The sequence below is a fragment of the Oryctolagus cuniculus genome, chromosome 1 (genome assembly GCF_051225735.1).
Source record: "Oryctolagus cuniculus isolate XC-2025 breed Fujian yellow rabbit chromosome 1, ASM5122573v1, whole genome shotgun sequence".
Taxonomy (NCBI): Eukaryota; Metazoa; Chordata; class Mammalia; order Lagomorpha; family Leporidae; genus Oryctolagus; species Oryctolagus cuniculus.
Genome location: NC_142867.1, coordinates 237,192,999 through 237,211,819, shown reverse-complemented (window position 1 = coordinate 237,211,819; position 18,821 = coordinate 237,192,999). Strand labels below are relative to the sequence as shown.

The 18,821-nt window shown below is 69.2% G+C and overlaps 1 protein-coding gene and 1 long non-coding RNA gene across 2 annotated transcripts; one reads left to right on the top strand and one right to left on the bottom strand.

Moving 5' to 3' along the window:
- Positions 1 to 495: 495 nt before the first annotated feature.
- UBAC1 (UBA domain containing 1) lies at positions 496 to 13,638 on the bottom strand. The gene is made up of 10 exons (XM_070059213.2): positions 13,288 to 13,638; positions 9,531 to 9,651; positions 8,884 to 8,957; positions 6,398 to 6,505; positions 5,685 to 5,787; positions 5,504 to 5,612; positions 4,829 to 5,018; positions 2,671 to 2,757; positions 1,735 to 1,873; positions 496 to 822 (listed from the first exon to the last, which is right to left on the bottom strand). Exons 1-10 carry the CDS (start codon positions 13,423 to 13,425, stop codon positions 707 to 709), a joined length of 1,185 nt encoding a protein of 394 aa, XP_069915314.1. The 5' UTR covers positions 13,426 to 13,638; the 3' UTR covers positions 496 to 706.
- Positions 13,639 to 13,728: 90 nt separating this feature from the next.
- Positions 13,729 to 14,275, top strand: LOC138845722 (uncharacterized). The gene is made up of 2 exons (XR_011382908.2): positions 13,729 to 13,850; positions 14,023 to 14,275. It is a non-coding gene; the product is annotated as an uncharacterized LOC138845722 (long non-coding RNA).
- The last annotated feature ends 4,546 nt before the right edge of the window (positions 14,276 to 18,821 follow it).

Here is an 18,821-nt window from a genome sequence, read left to right as displayed (position 1 = left end):
GGGGAGCCGTGGAGGGCACAGGCAGGCCAGCTCGGCTTCCGGAAGAAGCCGCCGTGCTGGGGGGGGGGGGGGGCCGCTGGCAGTGCAGGAAGAGAAAGGCGGCCCGGAGGCCGGAGCACTCGGCATCAGACTGACCGCGACGGCCCCCGCACGCGTGGGACCCAGAGCACCCCTCACCGCAGGGCGGAGCGCGAGGCGCCAGCGGGGCGGGGGGGGGGGGGCGGCCGGGAGGCAGCAGGGATGCTCCAGTGGGGCCCTGGCGCCCAGAGACCCGGATGGAGCGCCCGGCTTCAGCCTGGCCCAGCCCTGGGGGCGCCTGTCGCTGCCTTCCAGACAGTGCACGGTGCACAGCCGTGCGCCCCCCAGAACGTACGGCTGTGACGTCAGCCCCTGCACTGCGTCAGCAGCGTGAGCTGGGTCGGCTCCCGCTGAGCCGTGTCCTCGGGACCGCGTGGTGTTGCCACGGCGCCGGCGCTCACACACCACCGCCAGGGATAGGAAAAACGGAGTTTATTCATCGGAGGGCCCACGGGTGCTCTCCAGTTACACCAGGGTCTGACACGCGCCGGGCCGAGCCTTCTCCAGGGCGGAGGGCGCCACAGCAAACACGGGGGCGCGCAGGCAGGCGGCGGCGCGAGCCCGAGCCCCGGGCCCCCCTCGACGCCCACCCGTGAAAGCAGGGCCGCGCCCCGCCCCGCCCCGCCGCCTACGCGCGGTTCAGCGTCTGGAAGACGCGCGAGATCTGCAGCATGACGGGCCCCGTCTCGGGGTCGTTCATCCACTGGGTGCTGTTGAGCGGGTTCTCCAGCATGTCCTCGAAGGCTGCGGGGACAGCGGGGGGCGGCGGGTCAGCCGCGCGGGCCGGGTGCACACGCCCGCAGCTGTGCGGCCCGGCTGACGCCGACTGCGGTGCGCGAGGGGCGGGGGTCTCGTGCCGGGGGTCTCGTGCCGGGGGTCTGCTTCAGACCCCGAGGAAGCCCCGCGCGCGCGCCAGGCACAGGCCGCCGGGCAGGCAGGGACCAAGCCCCCGCACTGGGCGGGGTGGGGCGGGCCTTCCGAATCTGTTCGCACTTTTAAAAAAAGGAGGAATCCGGCGGGCTGCGGCGCAGGGCGCTAGGCCTCGGCCTGCGGCAGCGGGACCCACGTGGGCGCAGGTTCCAGTCCCGGCTGCTCCTCTCCAACCCAGCTCCCTGCCGGTGCACCGAGAAGGCCGCGGAAGACGGCCCGAGGGCTTGGCCTGCACGCACCGGGACCGGCCGGAGCTGCGGGCTCCTGGGCGCTCACAAGCCCACGCAGCACACCCCTCTGGCCGGCCAATGGCAGGGCCGACCAAACCCATGACGGACGCCTCTCAGAGGACATTCTCTGCCTTACACTGCGCACACACGCACAGTCACGCACGCCGACACACACACACTCACCCGGGGGCTGGAGCACTCCGACCGCCCAGCCGACAGCAGACACAAGCCCCGGCCCCCGCCCCGCCCCTGTCCCCAGCCCCCCGCCCCAGCCCTGTCCTGCCCCCGCCCCTCACTCCTGTGCGCACTCACCACCACAAACACGACCTCGGGAGAGGCCCCAGACCTCAGGTGCGGGAGCTGCACCTGCCCCAGGCGAGGCGGGGCCTCTCGGTCAGGACAAGCCTGGACAGGCCTGGACAGCACTGCCCTGCGTCCCACTGTCCACCAGGAGCGGAACCCGACTGCGGGGGCCGCGAGTGGAGGGCACACGTACCCAGCAACGTCTTGGGGTTCGTCAGACCCAGCTGCACCACGGGGTTGTCCAGGATGGCTTGAAAGAGGGGGCTTTCGGGGTCGATGCCCTGGTCCAGCTCCTCGGGCGACGGCTTCCGGTCCCCCAGCAGCCACTCGCACTGAAAAGGGGGGGGGGCAGCCGTTAGCGCCTCCAGGCGCCCGTGGGGCACAGGTGCGGCAGGAGGCTGGCCTGCAGCTCCCCGGGCCCACGGCTGCCCTGACGGAGGGGACCTGTCTCCTTCGGCGACCCACCCTCCGCCTCCCACCTCCTGCGAGAAGCCGCGTCGCCCAGGCGGGCGTCGGGCCTGCCATTAAGACAGCCGCTGCTGCACACCGCAGAGCTGGGCATGGCTCCAGCTTCCGGGGTCGGGGCCCCCATCACCCACGGAGGCCCACGTGGAGTTCCCAGCCCCGAGCCTCGGCCCTGCCCCATCATCTCTGCCCCCCGTAAATCAAAATGACCTAACACACAGCGCCACTGCTGGCGCGGGCACTGGGGCGGGACAGGGCGGACGCCGTGCAGGTCCAGGGGGTGTGGCAGGGGGCGCTGTGCAGGTCCAGGGGATGGGGGCAGGGTGAGCACTGTGCAGGTACAGGCGGTGGGGGGCGCCGGGCAGGTCCAGGGGGTGGGGTGTGGCGAGCGCTGTGCAGGTCCAGGGGGGCGACGTGCAGGTCCAGGGGGTGGGGTGTGGCGAGCACTGTGCAGGTCCAGGGTGGGGTGGAGTGGGGTGGGGTGTGGGGGGGGTGCTGTGCAGGTCCAGGGGGTGTGGTGGGGGGGTGCTGTGCAGGTCCAGGGGGTGTGGTGGGGGGTGCTGTGCAGGTCCAGGGCGGGGGGGGGGGCACTGTGCTGGTCCAGAGCGGGGTGGGGCGGGCACCAGGCAGGTCCAGGGCGGGGCGCCCCCCCCCCCATACTCACGGCGGCACTCTGCTGGTTGTTGTTCACACGCAGGGCGTCCAGCACCTCCTTCTCATCGAAGCCCATCTCCATGAGGGAGACCACGGCCTGGGGGGCACGGGGCGTCAGGAGCAGCAGGCACCTCGCCCTCCGCCAGCGGGCCCCACACGCGCGTCTCCACCCAGGGCCCAGCACAGCCGGGGACTCCTGCCAGGTCACGGTCCAGCCTCCGCGAAGCCAACCCTGCTCCCGTCTCTCAGGCCAGGAGGCGGTGCCCTGGCAGGGGGGCAGGGGGACAGCAGGCGTCCACTCCGCCCCCTCGGCCGAGCCAGGGTGACCCTCACTGCACTATCTCCAGCCTCGCCCTGGCTCACAAACCAGAGGGTGGAGGGCCGAGCTGCCACCCTCAGGCCTGACCCCTTTCCCGGCAACTCAACGCGAGAGGCGCAGGCCCTAGGCAAGAGTGAAAGCTGGTTGTCTCAGAAGGTTCGGATGGTGACAGGAGACGGCAGTAGCCAGGGGCACACCACGAGGACCACGCCGGGTTCAGAGCAGCACACGCAACCAAGGGCACGGGGACCCCGCCAGGCTGCGATGAGACAGGCGGGCAGCCAGACACGGACGAGACACAGCATGGGCCGGGGTCTCCAAGGGCCAGGGCCTGAGGGTGGGGCCCAACGTCCCCACACACGCGAAGGCGGCCCTCGCCCCCAGGTGGCGGGCGGGCACTGACGTGGAAGGCCGGGACGGATGTGGGCAGGCGCGGGGACAGCCCGCTCTCCGCAGCCCTCAGGGCCCAGGACGGCCGACACCGGCTCCGGGCTGGGGCCTGCTCAGCTCTGCCGGAGCAGACCGGGCTCCTCGGGTCCCACAGGACCCCCGGGGACACACGAAGGCCTCGGCAGAGGTCATGGTGAGACGCACGCCCTGCGAAGCCACCTGCACGCCACAGCAGGGTCAGAGGCGGCAGAAACCGTCCAGAACCTGCCCGGCCGTGGGCGGGAGGCCCCGCAGGGGCCGAGGCTGGCCTGTGCCGTGCAGGTGCCCGCCACCGCCTCCCAGGAGCAGGAGAGACATGCACCTTGGGGCGCTGCCGGAAGAGGGGTAGAGGCCCCCAGCTGGCCTCTCCCGCAGACAGGCCGCCTCCCCAGTGGTGCATCTCCCTCCTCCCACTCGCCGCGCACAGGCCACAGGCACATCCATTTTGCTAAACCTAAGTCGGCGCGTGTGCCCCCCTAAAAGAAATCCAGGGGCCGGCTCCTGGCACAGAGGGTGGAGCCGCCGCCTGCAACACCGGCATCCCATGTCTCTGCTCCAGCTCCCAGCTGATGGCCTGGGAAAGAGCGGAAGACGGCCCAAGTGGTCCGGACCCGCACCCATGTGGGAGACCCGGATGGCGCTCCTGGCTCTGGCCCAGCCCTGGCCGCTGCAGTCACTGGGGAGTGAACCAGGGGATGGAAGACCCCTCCCTCTCTCCCTTCCCCCCCTCCCCCCTCCCTTCCCCCTCCTTCTCTCTCTCCCCTCCCTCCCCTCTCTCCCCTCCCTCCCTCTCTCCCTCTCTCTCCCCCTCTCCCTCTCCTCTGAAAACTCTGCTTTTCAAATAAACAAACAACTCCTTGAAAACAGGAAAGAAAAACAAGGCCCACTGCCCAGCTCTGGCTTGCACGCGGCTGCCTGCAGGCTGCCCACCCCCCGCGGCTGCACAGACTCCCGCCCTGACCGTTCCCGACCATCACAAACACCAGGGAGGGGTCAGAGCCCTGATCAACGACGGGGCCTGCGGAGACAGAGCCGGTGAGGGCGCTGAGGGCCACGGGCGCTCCAGTCACCCGCCCTGGCCAGGCGCTGACCCCTGCAGATGCCTCACAAGACAGGCAGCCCCGCAGGACGACCCTGCAGCTCTGCTCAGGGGCCCCGCCCACAACAGGTGCAGCTCAGGGGCACGCGGAGGACGGGACGCGCAGGCTGCCTGACCACACAGAGGCAGCTCAGCCCCCGGGCTCCCAGCGAGGATGCCCACAAGGGACGTGGCCATGCCAGCGGGGCCGGGCCTGTCTGACCTCCCTCCCCGGCTCCCGGCTCGCGGGCTCAGCAGGCGTCAGCAGCGCGCCCAAGCTTCCCGATACAACGCGGCCTCCGGGGACGGCGGCGGCGGCCACGCGGGCGCCGCCCCACGCACCCGAGCGTCCGCCCGGAACTCCCTTCTCCTCCGAATCCTCTGGAAGACCTCCGTCAGCTCGTCTCTGGCCTCCTCGTCCTCGGCGCCCCCTTCAGCAGCTCCGGGCGAGGCCTGGCCCGGCAGAGGCGCGTCTATGGTGGGGTCTTCCGCGTGCTCGATCAGCCACTCCATGGCCTGCGGCACGGACATGCTGCAAGGGAGCGAGACGCCGTCCCAGCACCGCCAGGCCCTCACGGCCCTGCGCCCGGGAGACGCCTCCACCCCAGGACCCCTCAGCCGCCGCCCAACACAGAGCCCGCCCGCCGAGCCACGGCACCTTCCGCAGAGACCACCAGGGCAGGGAGGGCCACCAAGGCACGCGGCCCGGCGACGGCGACGGCTGGGCGGGTCCTCCGCTGTCGGGCCCACGGCAGAGCCGGGGCTGCAGGGAGGGCCCCGCGGGGGCTCAAGTGTGAGGCCCCAGACAACAGCCCCGTGCCAAGTCACACGATGACGACTGAAGTCACCCCCAGACACCGAGAGGACTTAAAGCTCAGGGCGAGAAACGGAGCTGCTTGTGGGGTGCACATGTAAGGGCCCCTAAAAACTCAGGCCTCTGGGGTACGAGTCGAACCGTGAGCCGGGCGCAGGACCCCACGCACGGGGACGCCCCAGCTGGTGGGGGGGCTCACGTACTGGTTCAGCCGCAGGGCCTTGGCGGCCCGGCTCTCGGGAAAGCCCATCTCCGTGAGCTGCCGCAGGGCCGCCTCATCCAGCCGCTCCTCCTCGTCTTCGTCCAGCATGGCTGCAGGCGGAGGGGAGAGGCCGTGTGAGCGAGAGCAGGGCGCCCGCCCCGCCGCGGTGGGCTCGCCCGTACCGTTGGCCTTCTTGAACAGCTCCACGGCGTCAGGGTTCAGCGCCAGCAGCTTCTGCGCCACCTCGATGAGCGACACCAAGATCCTCCGCAGCTCTGTCTGAAACTGAGGCGAGCGCCTGAGGCAGCCGCCACCCCGCCGCGCCCCCGCGGTCACAGCCCACCGGAGGGCAGCCCCCAGCCCAGGAGGCCGCAGGCTGCCGGCCAGGGCTCTGCAGCTGGAGCCCGAGGCTCCGGGGACCACCACGCTGACGTGGCGGCGGCGCCAGCAGGTCTCAGACGCCGGCTGAGCGCAGGACTGGCACCAGACCAACAAGGAGCGGGTGAGCGTGGTCACGGGGCCCGCCTCGCTCCGTGTCGGGCACCGCCTCGGAGCCCAGCGCCAACGCCCGGGCAGTACGGAAGCCTCGGGCAGGGACCCGAGAGGTCGTCCCTACAGTGAGGGCTCCGAGCTGAGACCGGCCTCAGAGGAAGCCCTGGGCCGCCAGCCCCGGCCCGGCCCCGTGCGTCATGCCTTTCCAACCCAAAGCACCTTGGAACCTCAAGTTCTGCCCAAGATTCTCGCCCGACTCAAAGCAAAACCCTGGTGCCCCCACGCGGCTTCCAGGCCGAGAGGCTCCCGTCTGGGCGAGCTGGCGGAGCAGCCGCGCTCCGGCACCCAGCACGGGCAGGGGCTCCTCTGACGGCGCCCGCCCGCCCGCCCGCCCGGCACTCACGTCTCGCGGGCTGGTCTGCGCCGCGGCCCGGTCGGCACCGTAGGAGGGCAGCTTGGCCGTCGCCCGGAATATGGCGTCCCTGTCTGGAGCCTTCTGGTCCTGCTTTTTCTGTAGAAAAGTGGGCAGAAGCCAGCAATGGACACAAGTGCACCGGGAGCCACGGCAGCTCGCGCCGATCACCACAGAGCAGCGAGCAGGGCGAGGGCCGGGGCCCCGCGGGCTCCGCGCCCGCCCCGGATGGAGGACAGGCCCCACAGGATGGCGGAGGATAAGCTGCGGGCGGCGCTGCCGGGGGCATTTCACAGCAGGGCCACAGATAAAGGCAAGGAGAGCCCAGAGCTCCCAGGGAGCAGGCCCAGCGAGAGCCGCAGAGAGAAAGCAAGGAGACAGAGCTCCCAGGGAACGGTCCAGAACATTCCGGCAGTGCCCCCGAACGCCGCCATGCGAATCGCCAGGGGAGGGGGAAACGGCTAGAGATTTCATTATTTTAATTTTATTTGAAAGGCACAGTGACAGAGGGAGAGGGAGAGGGAGAGGGAGAGGGAGAGGGAGAGAGAGGGAGGGAGGTAGGGAGGGAGAGGGAGGGAGGGAGAGGGAGAGGGAGGGGGAGAGAGGGAGAGGGAGGGGGAGGGAGGGAGGGAGAGGAGAGGGAGGAAGGGAGGGAGGGAGGGAGGGGGCTTCCATCCGCTGGGTCACTCCCCAAATGGCTGCAATGACCGGAGCTGGGCCAGGCTGAAGCCAAGGGCCAGGAGCTCCATCCGGGTCTCCCATGCGGGTGCAGGGGCCCAAGCACTTGGGCCATCGTCCACTGCTTTCCCAGCCCATAGTGTTAGGCAGGAAGTCAGACAGGAGCTTATGTGTGTGTGACAAAGGCCTAAGGAGACGTCTGTGTCCAGCATCTGCCTCTCAGTCATCCTGATGGTGTCTCGGGGGCAGCCCAGCCTTCGCATCCTGCCCTGCCCCCCCCTACCTGATAACCTGCCAGGTGGGAGCCCCGCCCCTTCTGCCTGACAAATCTTCCCCAATCTCCCGGTGCAGCCCAGTATCTGCCTCTCAAACACTCTGCTCTGTCCTGTGTAGCAGGTAAAGCTGCTGCCTGCAGTGCCAGCATCCCATGTGGGCACTGGTTCGAGTCCCGGCTGCTCCACTTCCACCCCAGCCCTCTGCTGTGACCTGGGAAAGCAGTGGAAGATGCCCAAGTCCTTGGGCCCTGCACCCACGTGGGAGACCTGGAAGAAGCTCCTGGCTCCTGGCTTTGGATCGGCACAGCTCCAGCCATTGCAGCCAACTGGGGAGTGAACCAGTGGATGGAAGACCTCTCTCTCTCTCTCTCTCTCTCTGCTTCTGTGGAACTCTGCCTTTCAAATAAATAAATAAACTTTAAAACTAAATGTTGAAATCTATGCCTACGAAGACTCCCGGAGTTCACGACAAAGCACGTCACGGGGACAGACACGCGGCCCAGTGGCCAGGGCATGTTGGGAATGACTGCCCCACCGGAGCCCCCCACCCCAGTCCTGGGCCCCAGCTCTGCTCCTGGCCCAGCTTCCTGCTCGGGCCCGTCTGGGCAGCAGAGGGGCTCCTGTGGCTGGGGCCCTGGACGGAGTTCCGGCCCTGCGGCTGCGGCTGCGGCTGCGGCTGCGACGGCCCGGCCCTCCGAGCAGCCGTGGGCTGTGGGCACCTGGGAGCGAACCAGCAGGAAGAGCTCACCTGCTGCTGCCTCTCAAATATAAAAAAATAAAATAAAAATGAGTTTCTTTCCAAAGTGCCTATTGTGAAAAAACCATGAATGGATTTCAAAACTTCAGTGCATCAAGATGACCTCGTCTTCAACTGCGTTTTCCACAAACTCTGGAAAGCACCTCCCCTCGTGCAGGAGGCTGGGCGGCGGCCAGGTCCACTGCGTGACCAGCCGGCTGTAACCGGAGAGCTGCGGACCAGCTGCCGAGCGCCCGGGGCGGGCAGGGCGGCCAGGAGCCGCGGGCAGGGCGGCGGGGAGCTGTGCACAGGAGACGGGCAGGGCAGTGGGAGACGGGCAGGGCGGCGGGGAGCTGTGCATGGGAGACGGGCAGGGCAGTGGGAGACGGGCAGGGCGGCGCGGAGCAGGCAGGGCGGCCTGGAGCTGTGCATGGGAGACGGGCAGGGCGGCCCGCCTGTGCACAGCCACTGGCCAGGTGTGGCTGCAGATAAGCAGAGGGACCCGGGCACTCCTCCTGCGTGTCCAGCCCAGATGAGGCTCGGCCCCAGGCCTGCCCTGTCTGGAGCCAACGGCCCCTAGCGCTTCAAAGCATGGGTGAAAAATTCCACCCCCTTGAGCTGAGAAAGGAAACGCTTACACGAAGAGGCTGCACCACCAGGCCAACCCCAGGACCGGGACGCCCGCTCTGCCCTGCGAGGGGCGGGGGCAGGCAGCAGCGCAGCCGCCTACGTGTGCGGGCGCACGGTCACGGACAAGACCCCGGGAGAAAGAGCAGCCCCCGGCCCACCTTCTCCTCGGCTGAGACGTCGGCCATCTTCGGGAGCGGGGCTGGAGTGCGCCTTTTTATCAGCAAGAGGACATCTAGGAAAACAGCGTTCGCGTCGCACGTCGCCCCCGTGAGGAGGCACGGGCTGGGGAGCTAGGGCCCGAGGACCGGGCAGGGCTGCCCTGGGGCCCTCCCACGAGCACCACCCAAGCCCAGGCCCCCGCAGTGTCCACAGCGTCCACACGACCCGGGGATGTGCAGGCTCCCAGGCCGTGGCCACTGTGGGCTGCAGCAGGCCCGACCGCGGGCCAGGACGGCCGGGGATCCTGCAGGACGCCCCCTGCTGGGCCTGGGTCGGGGAATCCGCGAAGCGGGGAGTCCGGGCTCCGCGCAGACCACGGCAAAGGCCACGGCGCCCACAGGTGCAGCGTCCAGCCTGCCCTCACGGGCCTTCAGAAGCCCAGTGACGGGGCGAGCGCGGCCAGACCCGTCACGCGACCTGAAGCGACGCCGCGGGCTGCCGGGAACCAAAGCAACGCCCGCAGTGGCGCCAGGCCTGCCGCCGCTCTGCTCCACTTCCGCCGTGGTCACACCCCCCAGGAGCGGCTGTCTCAGGGCAGGCAAAGGCCCAGCACCAGGGTGAGCCCGGCGGCGGCGGCGGCCCTCACCTCTGTCCTGGACACTCTCCTCCGAGACCGTCCTGGTGTCACTGAGCACCCGCTCGGACGCGGCGTGGATCAGTTTGTGATGGGCGACGCTTTTAGGGTCCTCCAAGCTCCCGTGAGCACACTGTGGGGAAAAGTCACAGCGCGTGCTCAGGACGGAGAACAAGCCGAAACGCCGCCACGCAGGGCCCGAAACGCAGCACGCAGGGCCCGAAACGCCGCCACGCAGGGCCCGAAACGCCGCCACGCAGGCCGGACCGCGAAGCCCCCACCCCAGCCCGCCCAGCGCAGCACAACCTAAACCGGGGAGTCCCCGGGCCGGCTCCAGGCCAAGGACCCGGGACGGCGCAGAGCCTGGGCACGCAGCACCCGCGGCCAGCAGCGGCCACGCGACCCGCGGGTGCAGTGTGGGAAGGTCTGGCGAGTCCTTCTCAGGATTGTAAGAAGTTTTACAGACAGTCCACCCGCCCGCCAGCTGGCCGGGAAGCGCCCGCACAGCCAGGCCTGGGCCAGGACTCAGCGCGGCCGGGACCCAAGTACCGGAGGCCCAGCCCCGGCGGGCACACACACGCTTGTGGGTCTCAACAAAAATAGCCGGGGCGGGGGCGGGGGCGGGGCGGCCGGCCGGCCTAGGGCACAGCACCGCGTCAGCACCACAGCAGGGCGCCAGCTCGTCCCGCTGCTCCCCTCCCGGCCCAGCGCCCCGCGAACGTGCCGGCCCTGCCACCCACACAGGAACCCAGAGGAGCCACTTGGAGGGTAAACCAGCAGATGCCAGCTCTCGGGCACGCTGCCTTGCAAATAATAAATAAGTAGTTTTCTAAGACAATAAATGAGGGGGTCGGCGCTGTGGCATCCCGTATGGGCGCAGGTTCAAGTCCGGGCTGCTCTACTTCCCATCCAGCTTTCTGCTGAAGACCTGGGAAAGCAGTGGACGATGACCCACGTGCTCGGACCCCTGCACCCACGTGGGAGACCTGGATGGAGCTCCTGGCTTTGGCCTGACCCAGCCCTGGCCGTTGTGGCTGCCTGGGGAGTGAGCCAGCAGACGGAGGACCTTTCTGCCTCTCCTAACTCTTCCAAATAAATGAATAAATCTTTTTTTAAGATTTTATTTACTTGACAGGTAGAGTTACAGACAGTGAGAGAGAGAGAGGGAGAGAGGTCTCCTATTCGCTGAGTCACTCCCCAGATGGCCGCTTCTGCCAGAGCTGTGCCAATCCAAAGCCAGGAGCCAGGAGCTTCTTCCAGGTCTCCCACGCGGGTGCAGGGCCCAAGGACTTGGCCATCTTCCTCTGCTTTCCCAGGCCACAGCAGAGAGCTGGATGGGAAATGGAGCAGGCGGGTCTCGAACCAGTGCCCATATGAGATGCTGGCACTGCAGGCGGCCCACAGGGCCTCCAGGGCCCTGACACCCAGAGCACCTGGGCAGCCCGGGGAAGGAGGAGCGGGACCCGGCCCCTCAGCACGCAGTGAGGCGGCACACGCGCTCCCCCATCCTGCCCCACCTGTGACCTGAAGGCTCCGGAAGCCACAGCGGCCTCCTGCCTCACACAGGGCACAGCTGTCCAGGGCGCACGCGCACCCAGCACCGCTCTGCTGGCGGCCGGACAGGGCCATCCGATGTGAGCACACGGCGACGCCCGGCACGGCCCCTCGGGCCCTACGCACCACACGGCACGGCCGGCGACCGAGCGGAACCCCCGCTTCCCAGAGGGGCCCCCGAGCCTGGGGCGGGAGCCCTGCTGGGGTGGCTCTTGTTCCAGCAGACCCCCAAGGCCCACCGGGACGGAGGGCGCGCGAGACGCCGCGGCACAGCCCCCGGGGGCTCTCCTAACACCGGCTCAGCGGGGGCCTGGTGCACTCCAGGACACACCCACGCCGGGACCTGCCGCGCCATCCTGGTGGCCTCCCCCTCCCCCCACAGGCCCAGAGCCCGGGGGCTGCAGGCACACATGTGAGCACGGGCACCCAGCGGCACCCAGCGGCACCCAGCGGCCGCCCGGGCACTGCAACGAGCCGCAACTGAGGGATCGGGAGGGCCTGAGCTGCCACCGAGCCACGAGCCCCACGAGCCACGAGCCCCAGCACGCACGCCTGCCACGCGCAGCAGAGGACCCCACACCTTCCCGCGACCCTAGCGTGCTGGCGCGGCGCGTGGGGGCGGCGTCGGGCCTGCGGAACCACTGTGCGACCACAGTACAGCCGGAGACACCGCGGCAGCCTATCTTCCAGCTGACAGTCCCGCGTGGCCCGTGCGTGACGTGACAGACGTCCGGATGGCCCCTGCGCAGGAAGGTCACCACCCGACACCGGCGAGCTGCCGCGGCCCGTCCGGAACATGGCCCACGAAGCACTTTCCCCCACAACCTGGCGCCCCGGACAGAAGCCAAGGCCTCAGCCCGGCCCTGGCCACGGCCACCTCCCGCCCCTGCCCTCGCACGCGCTGGGCCCGCTGCCAGCCCTCCCCGAGCGCCGCCCACAGCCGTGCGTCTGTGAGCTGGAGATAACGCCGTCACAGCACCGACGCCGTAACACCCAACTCCGTGGACGTCACCCCACCGAGAAACGCCGCCCAAGCGGTCACTCCCTCGGCTCCCTCAGCACCCACGCCACTCCGGGCAGCGACGCTGGGGCCAGCGACCCCGCCTGGCACAGCTGCTCCCGAGGAGCCGGGCCCAGAAGTCCCTCCCTCCCGGGGCAGCGGGGACACTGCCAGGACCACCACACCAGCCAGGTGACACTCTGGGCCTGGCTGCCCGGCGTGGACGCTCCGGACAGCCGTGGGGGCTCTGACCCGGAAGCCACACGGCAGACAGGAGACAGGGACGCCAGGGCCCAAACCCCCGGGACGAGTGAGCCTGGAGCCCCTCCTGGCCTTGTTCCGGGCGGGGGGCTCGGAGCAGGGGCGCTGACCCGCTCCCACCAGAGGCCCACGTGCCCTCCACCGAGGGCGCCAGGTGATGGCCGGAGTCCGCCAGCAGCCGCACCGGCCACACCTCGTCAGGAAATCATGGATTCGCATTGCACTTGAAGGGGGGGGCAGACGGAGAGAGACCCCCGTCCCTCGCGTCCGGCTCAGGCCCAGACGCCGGCAGCGGCCAGGGCTGGGCCGCCTCCCCAGGCTCCACGGCAGGCGGCTGGCCCCGACTCAGCCCGGCAGGGCCCCGCCAGCACGTGGGAACTCAGCTCCCGGGGGACACCGGGCATCCGGCAAGGGCTGCCGCCGGGGACGGACGGCCATCGCAGCTGGCCGCACGAGGGACGCCCGAAGGCCCCAAAGCGTTCCGAACACCAGGCGGGGAGCGGCGGGGCGCACGGGGGCCTCGCCCGCGCCTCCCCGGGGCAAGCGTCTCTGCGCGTAGCCCAGGCCTCCGGCTTAGGGGCGCGCGCAGGTGGCCAAGCCGGGCTGACCCACGCCCGCCGGGCACTGGGGGAGCCTCAGCCCGCCGGGGGACCCGGCGCGGGAGGCGGTGCGGGGCCGCGCGAGGGCGGGCAGGGCGCGGGAAGCGGTGCGGGGTCGCGGCGAGGGCGGGCAGGGCTCGGGCGCGGGATCGCGGTGCCGGGCAGGGCGCGGTGCGGGGCCGGGCTCGGGCGCGGGAGGCGGTGCGGGGCCGCGGTGCGGGGTCGCGGTGCGGGGCCGGGCTCGGGCGCGGGAGGCGGTGCGGGGTCGCGGTGCGGGGCCGGGCTCGGGCGCGGGGTCGCGGTGCAGGGCCGCGGTGCGGGGCGCGGGGCGCGCGCGGCGGGGGCCCGGCCTTACGTGTCGCAGGCAGCGCTCCTTGAGCTGCTCCACCGACGTGTCCTCGCTCGCCTCCTCCTGCCACTCGGCGCCGTCGGCCGCGCAGATGTGCAGCCGCAGCACCTTGCCGGCGAAGATCTTCTCCTCCTGGACGAACATCGCGCCGCCGCCGCCCGGGCCTGCGCCCGCCGCCCGGGCCCGTGAAGGTCACCGCGGCGGGCGGGGCGGGGGCGGGGCCCGGCCGCCCACGCGCGCCTGGGCTGGGCCGCCGCCGCCGCCGCCGCCCCGCCCCGGCCCGGCCCCCGTCGGCCCCGCGGCCCGTCACTCGCCGCGGCCCGAGCCGTCGCCTGGCTCCCGCCGCCGCCGCTGCCGCCGCCGCCGCGCAGGAAGTGCGTCACGCGGCGACGCCCGGGGCATGCCGGGAGATGTGGTTCTCCGGCAGCTGCGCCGTGGCGGAAGTGCGTCACAGGGCGCGCCGGGCATGCCGGGAGATGTAGTTCTGCGCGCCTGTCCCCGGCCCTGCACCTGCCGCGTCGGACCGCCGGCCGCGTGGGACCGCTGAGCGAGGACCAGTCCACACTGAGGTGGGCTCTGAGGGTGAAACACTCCAGAACTCAGACTTGGCGGGGAAAAGGAATGTAAAATATCTCAGTAATGGGGCCGGCGCTGTGGCGTAGCGGGAAAAGCCGCCGCCTGTGGCGCTCACATCCCACATGGGCGTCGGTTCAAGTCCCGACTGCTCTACTTCCGATCCAGCTCTCTGCTGTGGCCTGGGAAAGCAGTGGGGGATGCCCAAGTGCCTGGGCCCCTGCACCCACGTGGGAGACCCGGATGGAGCTCCTGGCTCCTGGCTTCGGATCGGCGCAGCTCTGGCTGTTGCAGCCAGTTGGAGAGTGAACCATCGGATGGAAGACCTCTCTCTCTCTCTCTCTCTCTCTCTCTCTCTCTCTCTGCCTCTCCTCTGTGTAATTCTGACTTTCAAATAAATAAATCTTTTTTTAAAATCCAAGTAATGTTTTATTGGTTACATGTTGAAATTGTATTTTGGGTGTTTTAGGTTAAGTTAAATAATTAAAACCCAGCCACCAGTTTGTGTTTTTTGATACAATGGACACTAGAAAGCGTAGTTGCACATGCAGCTGCCTTGTGTTTCGGGGGTGCTGTGCTGAAGTGGGGACCCCAGACCCTCGGGACCTGGAGTCTGGGGGAGGCACAGTTTCTCACGTTCCACCCGAAGCCCCCCAGAGGAGGCCCCAAATCTTCCCGGTGCTTCTGAGGTGCCCTCGAGTTGGAGAGCCGCAGCTGCGCAAGAAGGCTGGCTCTGTGGGGCTGCCCTGTGGCCGTGTCCAGTGGGCTCTCTCTGTGGACGGGGCAGGATTCTCTGCTTGGCCGAACTTCAGTCAGGTCTGGGCCATCGGGGCCCTTCCTTGTAAAACCCAGTCGTTAAATTGTTTACTTGACAGGAAGAGAGAGTCTTCTTTATTTTAAGATTTATTTATTTTATTTGAAAGTCAGAGTTACAGAGAGAGACAGAGAGAGACAGAGAGAGACAGAGAGAGAGAGGTCTTTCATCCACTGCTTCACTCCCTAGTTGGCCACAATGGCTGGAGCTGCGCTGATCCGAAGCCAGGAGCCAGGTGCTTCTCCTGGTCTCCCATGGGGTGCAGGGCCCAAGCACTTGGGCCATCCTCCTCTGCACTCCCGGGCCACAGCAGAGAGCTGGCCTGGAAGAGGGGCAGCCGGGACTGGAACCAGCGCTCTTACATGGGCTGCCGGCATAGTCAGCAATGGCTTAACCTGCTGCGCCAGGCGCTGGCCTGTGAAATCCAGTTTTAAGAAACAGCCTCGGCCGGCACCGCGGCTCACTAGGCTAATCCTCCACCTTGCGGCGCTGGCACACCGGGTTCTAGTCCCGGTCGGGGTGCTCGATTCTGTCCCGGTTGCCCCTCTTCCAGGCCAGCTCTCTGCTGTGGCCAGGGAGTGCAGTGGAGGATGGCCCAAGTGCTTGGGCCCTGCACCCCATGGGAGACCAGGAGAAGCACCTGGCTCCTGCCATCAGATCAGCGCAGTGCGCCAGCCGCGGCGGCCATTGGGGGGTGAACCAACGGCAAAGGAAGACCTTTCTCTCTGTCCCTCTCACTGTCCACTCTGCCTGTCAAGAAAAGAAAAGAAACGAAACAGCTTCACGAAGTCGGTTTAGCCAGACCCCACCCCCGCCCCGGTCTTCAGTTGTCCCCTGAGTGCCGTCCGACCACCCTGGCCCAGCTCCCCCAAGATTCTCGCCGGGAGGGCCCAGCCAGGGCCGCCTCCAGCCGGATCCCCTCTCGTGACCCTGCCCCCGCCTGTGCAGCCCCTCTCTCCACACGGGAAGACCCTGGGCCTCTCCAGATCATCACAAAGTGTCCCCGCGAGTTTTCCCAGGGGACCCCTAGGGCTGGTGCCATTTGTACTGGGCCAGGACCCTCGACCGACCTCGCTCACGCATTCGGAAGTCAGGGAGCCAGGGCGCAGCCCCTCCCAGCGACAGCCCCCCCCCGGAGGTGGCTGGGCCCTCCCCCGACACCGTCCGCGGCCTCAGCGTTCTTCTCCCACGCGGTAGTGCCGAGCCTGTCCGGAGCCCACTGTCCATCCTGCCAACCGCCAACCGCTTCCGGCTGGAGCCCCAGGCCTGGGAGGGGCCGGGCCGGAAGAGGAGTGGTGCCCGGGACACTGTGGGACCCACGGGAGGGGCAGAGGTGGGGGGAGGGAGTCAGCAGTGTGGGGGAGAAGACGGGCGCCCCAGCCTCCTGGGACGCGCAGGTGCAGGTGCCGAGCCCTGGACAAGACAGTGAAGAGGAGGCGGCGGGGCCGGGCAGGGCCGAGGGTCACAGGACGCCGGCTGAGGCAGGGGCCCAGGGGCTCTGGGTGCCGACCACGCAAAGGGCGAGGCTTGGGACCAGAGCCAGGACCACACTCGCCTCGGCTGCAGGGCTGGCCCTCTTGCCCACCTGGGGGTCCTCGGGCCGGGCCGGGCGCGTGGGGCGGCTGCCGCCACCTGGCACGGCCACTCAGTGGCGACCCAACCCCAGGGTCACGCAGAGGGACGGCGGTTAGCTGAGCCCACCCCAGGGACGGGGCTGCCCCCAGGCCGCGCCAGGCCTGACCTCCGGGGCTCGCTCCTGGGTTTGGCCTCCACGTTCTCCCAGCCCGGGGTCCTCACTTTCCCTTCCAGAGATGTGGACCCAGAGACGCTGGCCTGGGCCCCTCCCGCCCAGCCGCCCCAGCCCTCCGCCCGGGCCCTGGCTGCACACTGCCCTGTGGCTGTTCCCTACCCCACAGGCAGGGGGCGCTGGCCCCGAGGCCCTGGCCCAGGGCTGCGGCCTCCGCTTCTCCCTCTCCGGGTCCAACAGGAGCTGGTCCCCGAGGCACCTGCGTCCTGGCCTCTGCGTCCAGGGACCCACTACGCGCTGGGTGCCGCTGCAGGCCTGGGTGCGGCAGGAGGAAGGCAGACACGGGGCCCAGCCCGGTGAGGCCGGGGCGGCGGAACCTCTGGGTTCAGGGAGCTTTTAGCTGCAGCAACAGGAACCAGCTCTGGCCAGCTCGTGCTGGAAAGGAACCCACGGAGGAGCTTGCAAGGCTGGGGTCCCCAGCACCCCACGTGGCCCAGGACCCCACCGCCCAGCCTTCCCAGGCAGGGGCAGGCCAGGGTGGGGGCCTCCTGGGCGTGGCAGGCCGAGGGCTGAGGTGGCGGTGCTTGCGGGGGGTGGGGAGGGTGGCTCCAAGGCCAAAAGCCTCCCTAAAGCAGTCTGCTCCAAGTCTGAGCCAGACCAGGGTCCGCGGCTCCCCGGGGGCCTCCGCCAAGCCCCAAACCCGCGCCAAGCACGGGCCTGGATGCAGTACCTCCACGCGGTCGCTAGAGGGCGCGGGCGAGCTGTTGTCCTGCCAGCGGGTGGTGAGTTGGTGTGCTGGGGGTGTGGGCAAGCGTGTGAGTGTGTGTGCATGCATTCGTGCGCATGGGCACTGTGTGCATGTATGTGCACATGTGTGTGCCCTGGGGTCTCAGGCCAGGCATCTCCAGTTCCGAGGCTGGGCTAGGAGCAGGTGCCGCCTGCAGGGCAGGGGTGTCGGGAATGGGTGAAGAGAAAGGGGACTGAGAGTTCTCTGGACAGCAGCGGGGGGGGGGGGGGGGAGCACAGCTCTGCTCCGGCCCCCTGCAGGGGAGGCACCAGGCCTGGAGAAAGAAGGGGCCCTCAAGAGGCCACAGTCCCGGTGGGGCCGGCTCCCGGGGCTCTGGGGACCCCCGACCTGGACCCAGCTGCAGCAGTGCATCCTCTCTCGGCTCTGAGGGCCACAAGCCCAAAACCGAGGGGCCGGCAGCCGGTTCCCCCCAGGACCCTAAGAGAGGCCCCCTCGGCTCCCGCAGTCGGCTCGAGGCTGCGTCACCCCGACCTCCGCCTCTGCGCGGCCTCTCCGCCGTGCCCCCCTCCCCATCCGAGGGACAGCGGTCCCGGCACTTGGGCCACCCCAGATCCAGGAGGACCGCGTCCTGAGGGCCTGGACCAATCACGTCAGCCAAACCAAACAGCCGGCTCCACTCAGCACCCAGGGGGAGAGCTGTGGCCCTTCCCGGCGTGGGGGTCCCCGTGGTCCTTGCCCCGCCCCGGCCCCGAGCCACAGCCCCATCCTCACCGCACAGCCCAGCCTGGCACGGAGCGGGGACAGGAGCCGGAGCGGAGGCGTGGGGAGGCCGCGGGCTGTGAGTGATCCCAAGGTTAATTAATTATTACATTAAGATGCACCGGCGGCAGGGCCGGCAAACAGGCCAGTCATCAGCGCCTGCTCAGCCTGGCGCGCGCCTCCCCCAGGCCTGCGCCGCCGCCGGCTTCCCCACGGAGACGTGAAGCCACAGCTCATGAATATTCCACACCGCGTTTGCTTTGCAAGAGGACACACTCATTATTTCATCTTTAAGTTTGCTGTCATGAATAGTAATTTCCAGCTCCGAAAATAACGAGCCGGCAGGGACCGTTCCGGTCAGCCAGGGGCCGGGCTCCCGGGCCGGGCTGGCACGCGGGCAGCCTCCCCAGCCCCGGGCTGGGCACCGGCAGGCTGCAGGCCGGCCCAGCCCGGGGCCTGCGCCTTCTCGGCCGCCCTGTGCGCCGTGTGACCGGGCGGGCGCTGCCCGACTTCCGGCCCTGCGTTTCCTCGTCGGGAACACGGGAGTGGACACCGGGCTTGGACAGGAAGTCAGAGCCGGGCTCCTGGGCCCCTCTCTGTTCCCTCGGGGCAGGAGCTGGGAGAATCGAGGGCCCCAGAGCTGGGCAGACGCGTGGACCCTCCCGCGGCCTGCCCGGGGCCGTTCGCCAGGGCAGTCGTTGTCACTGACAGAACGGAGGAGGCCAGGTGCCCGGCACAGTGTGGCGTCCACCCAACCCAGCTTCCAGTGGAGTCGGATTTCGGGTGGCTGGAACCCCGAAAGGCTCTCTGGACGGGGCCGCCTCCGCAGGCCCCGTGGGGACCCAAGCCCACCTCCGAATGGGGAGGGGGCCGCAGACTCAGGGCCCCTGGCCCGGGAT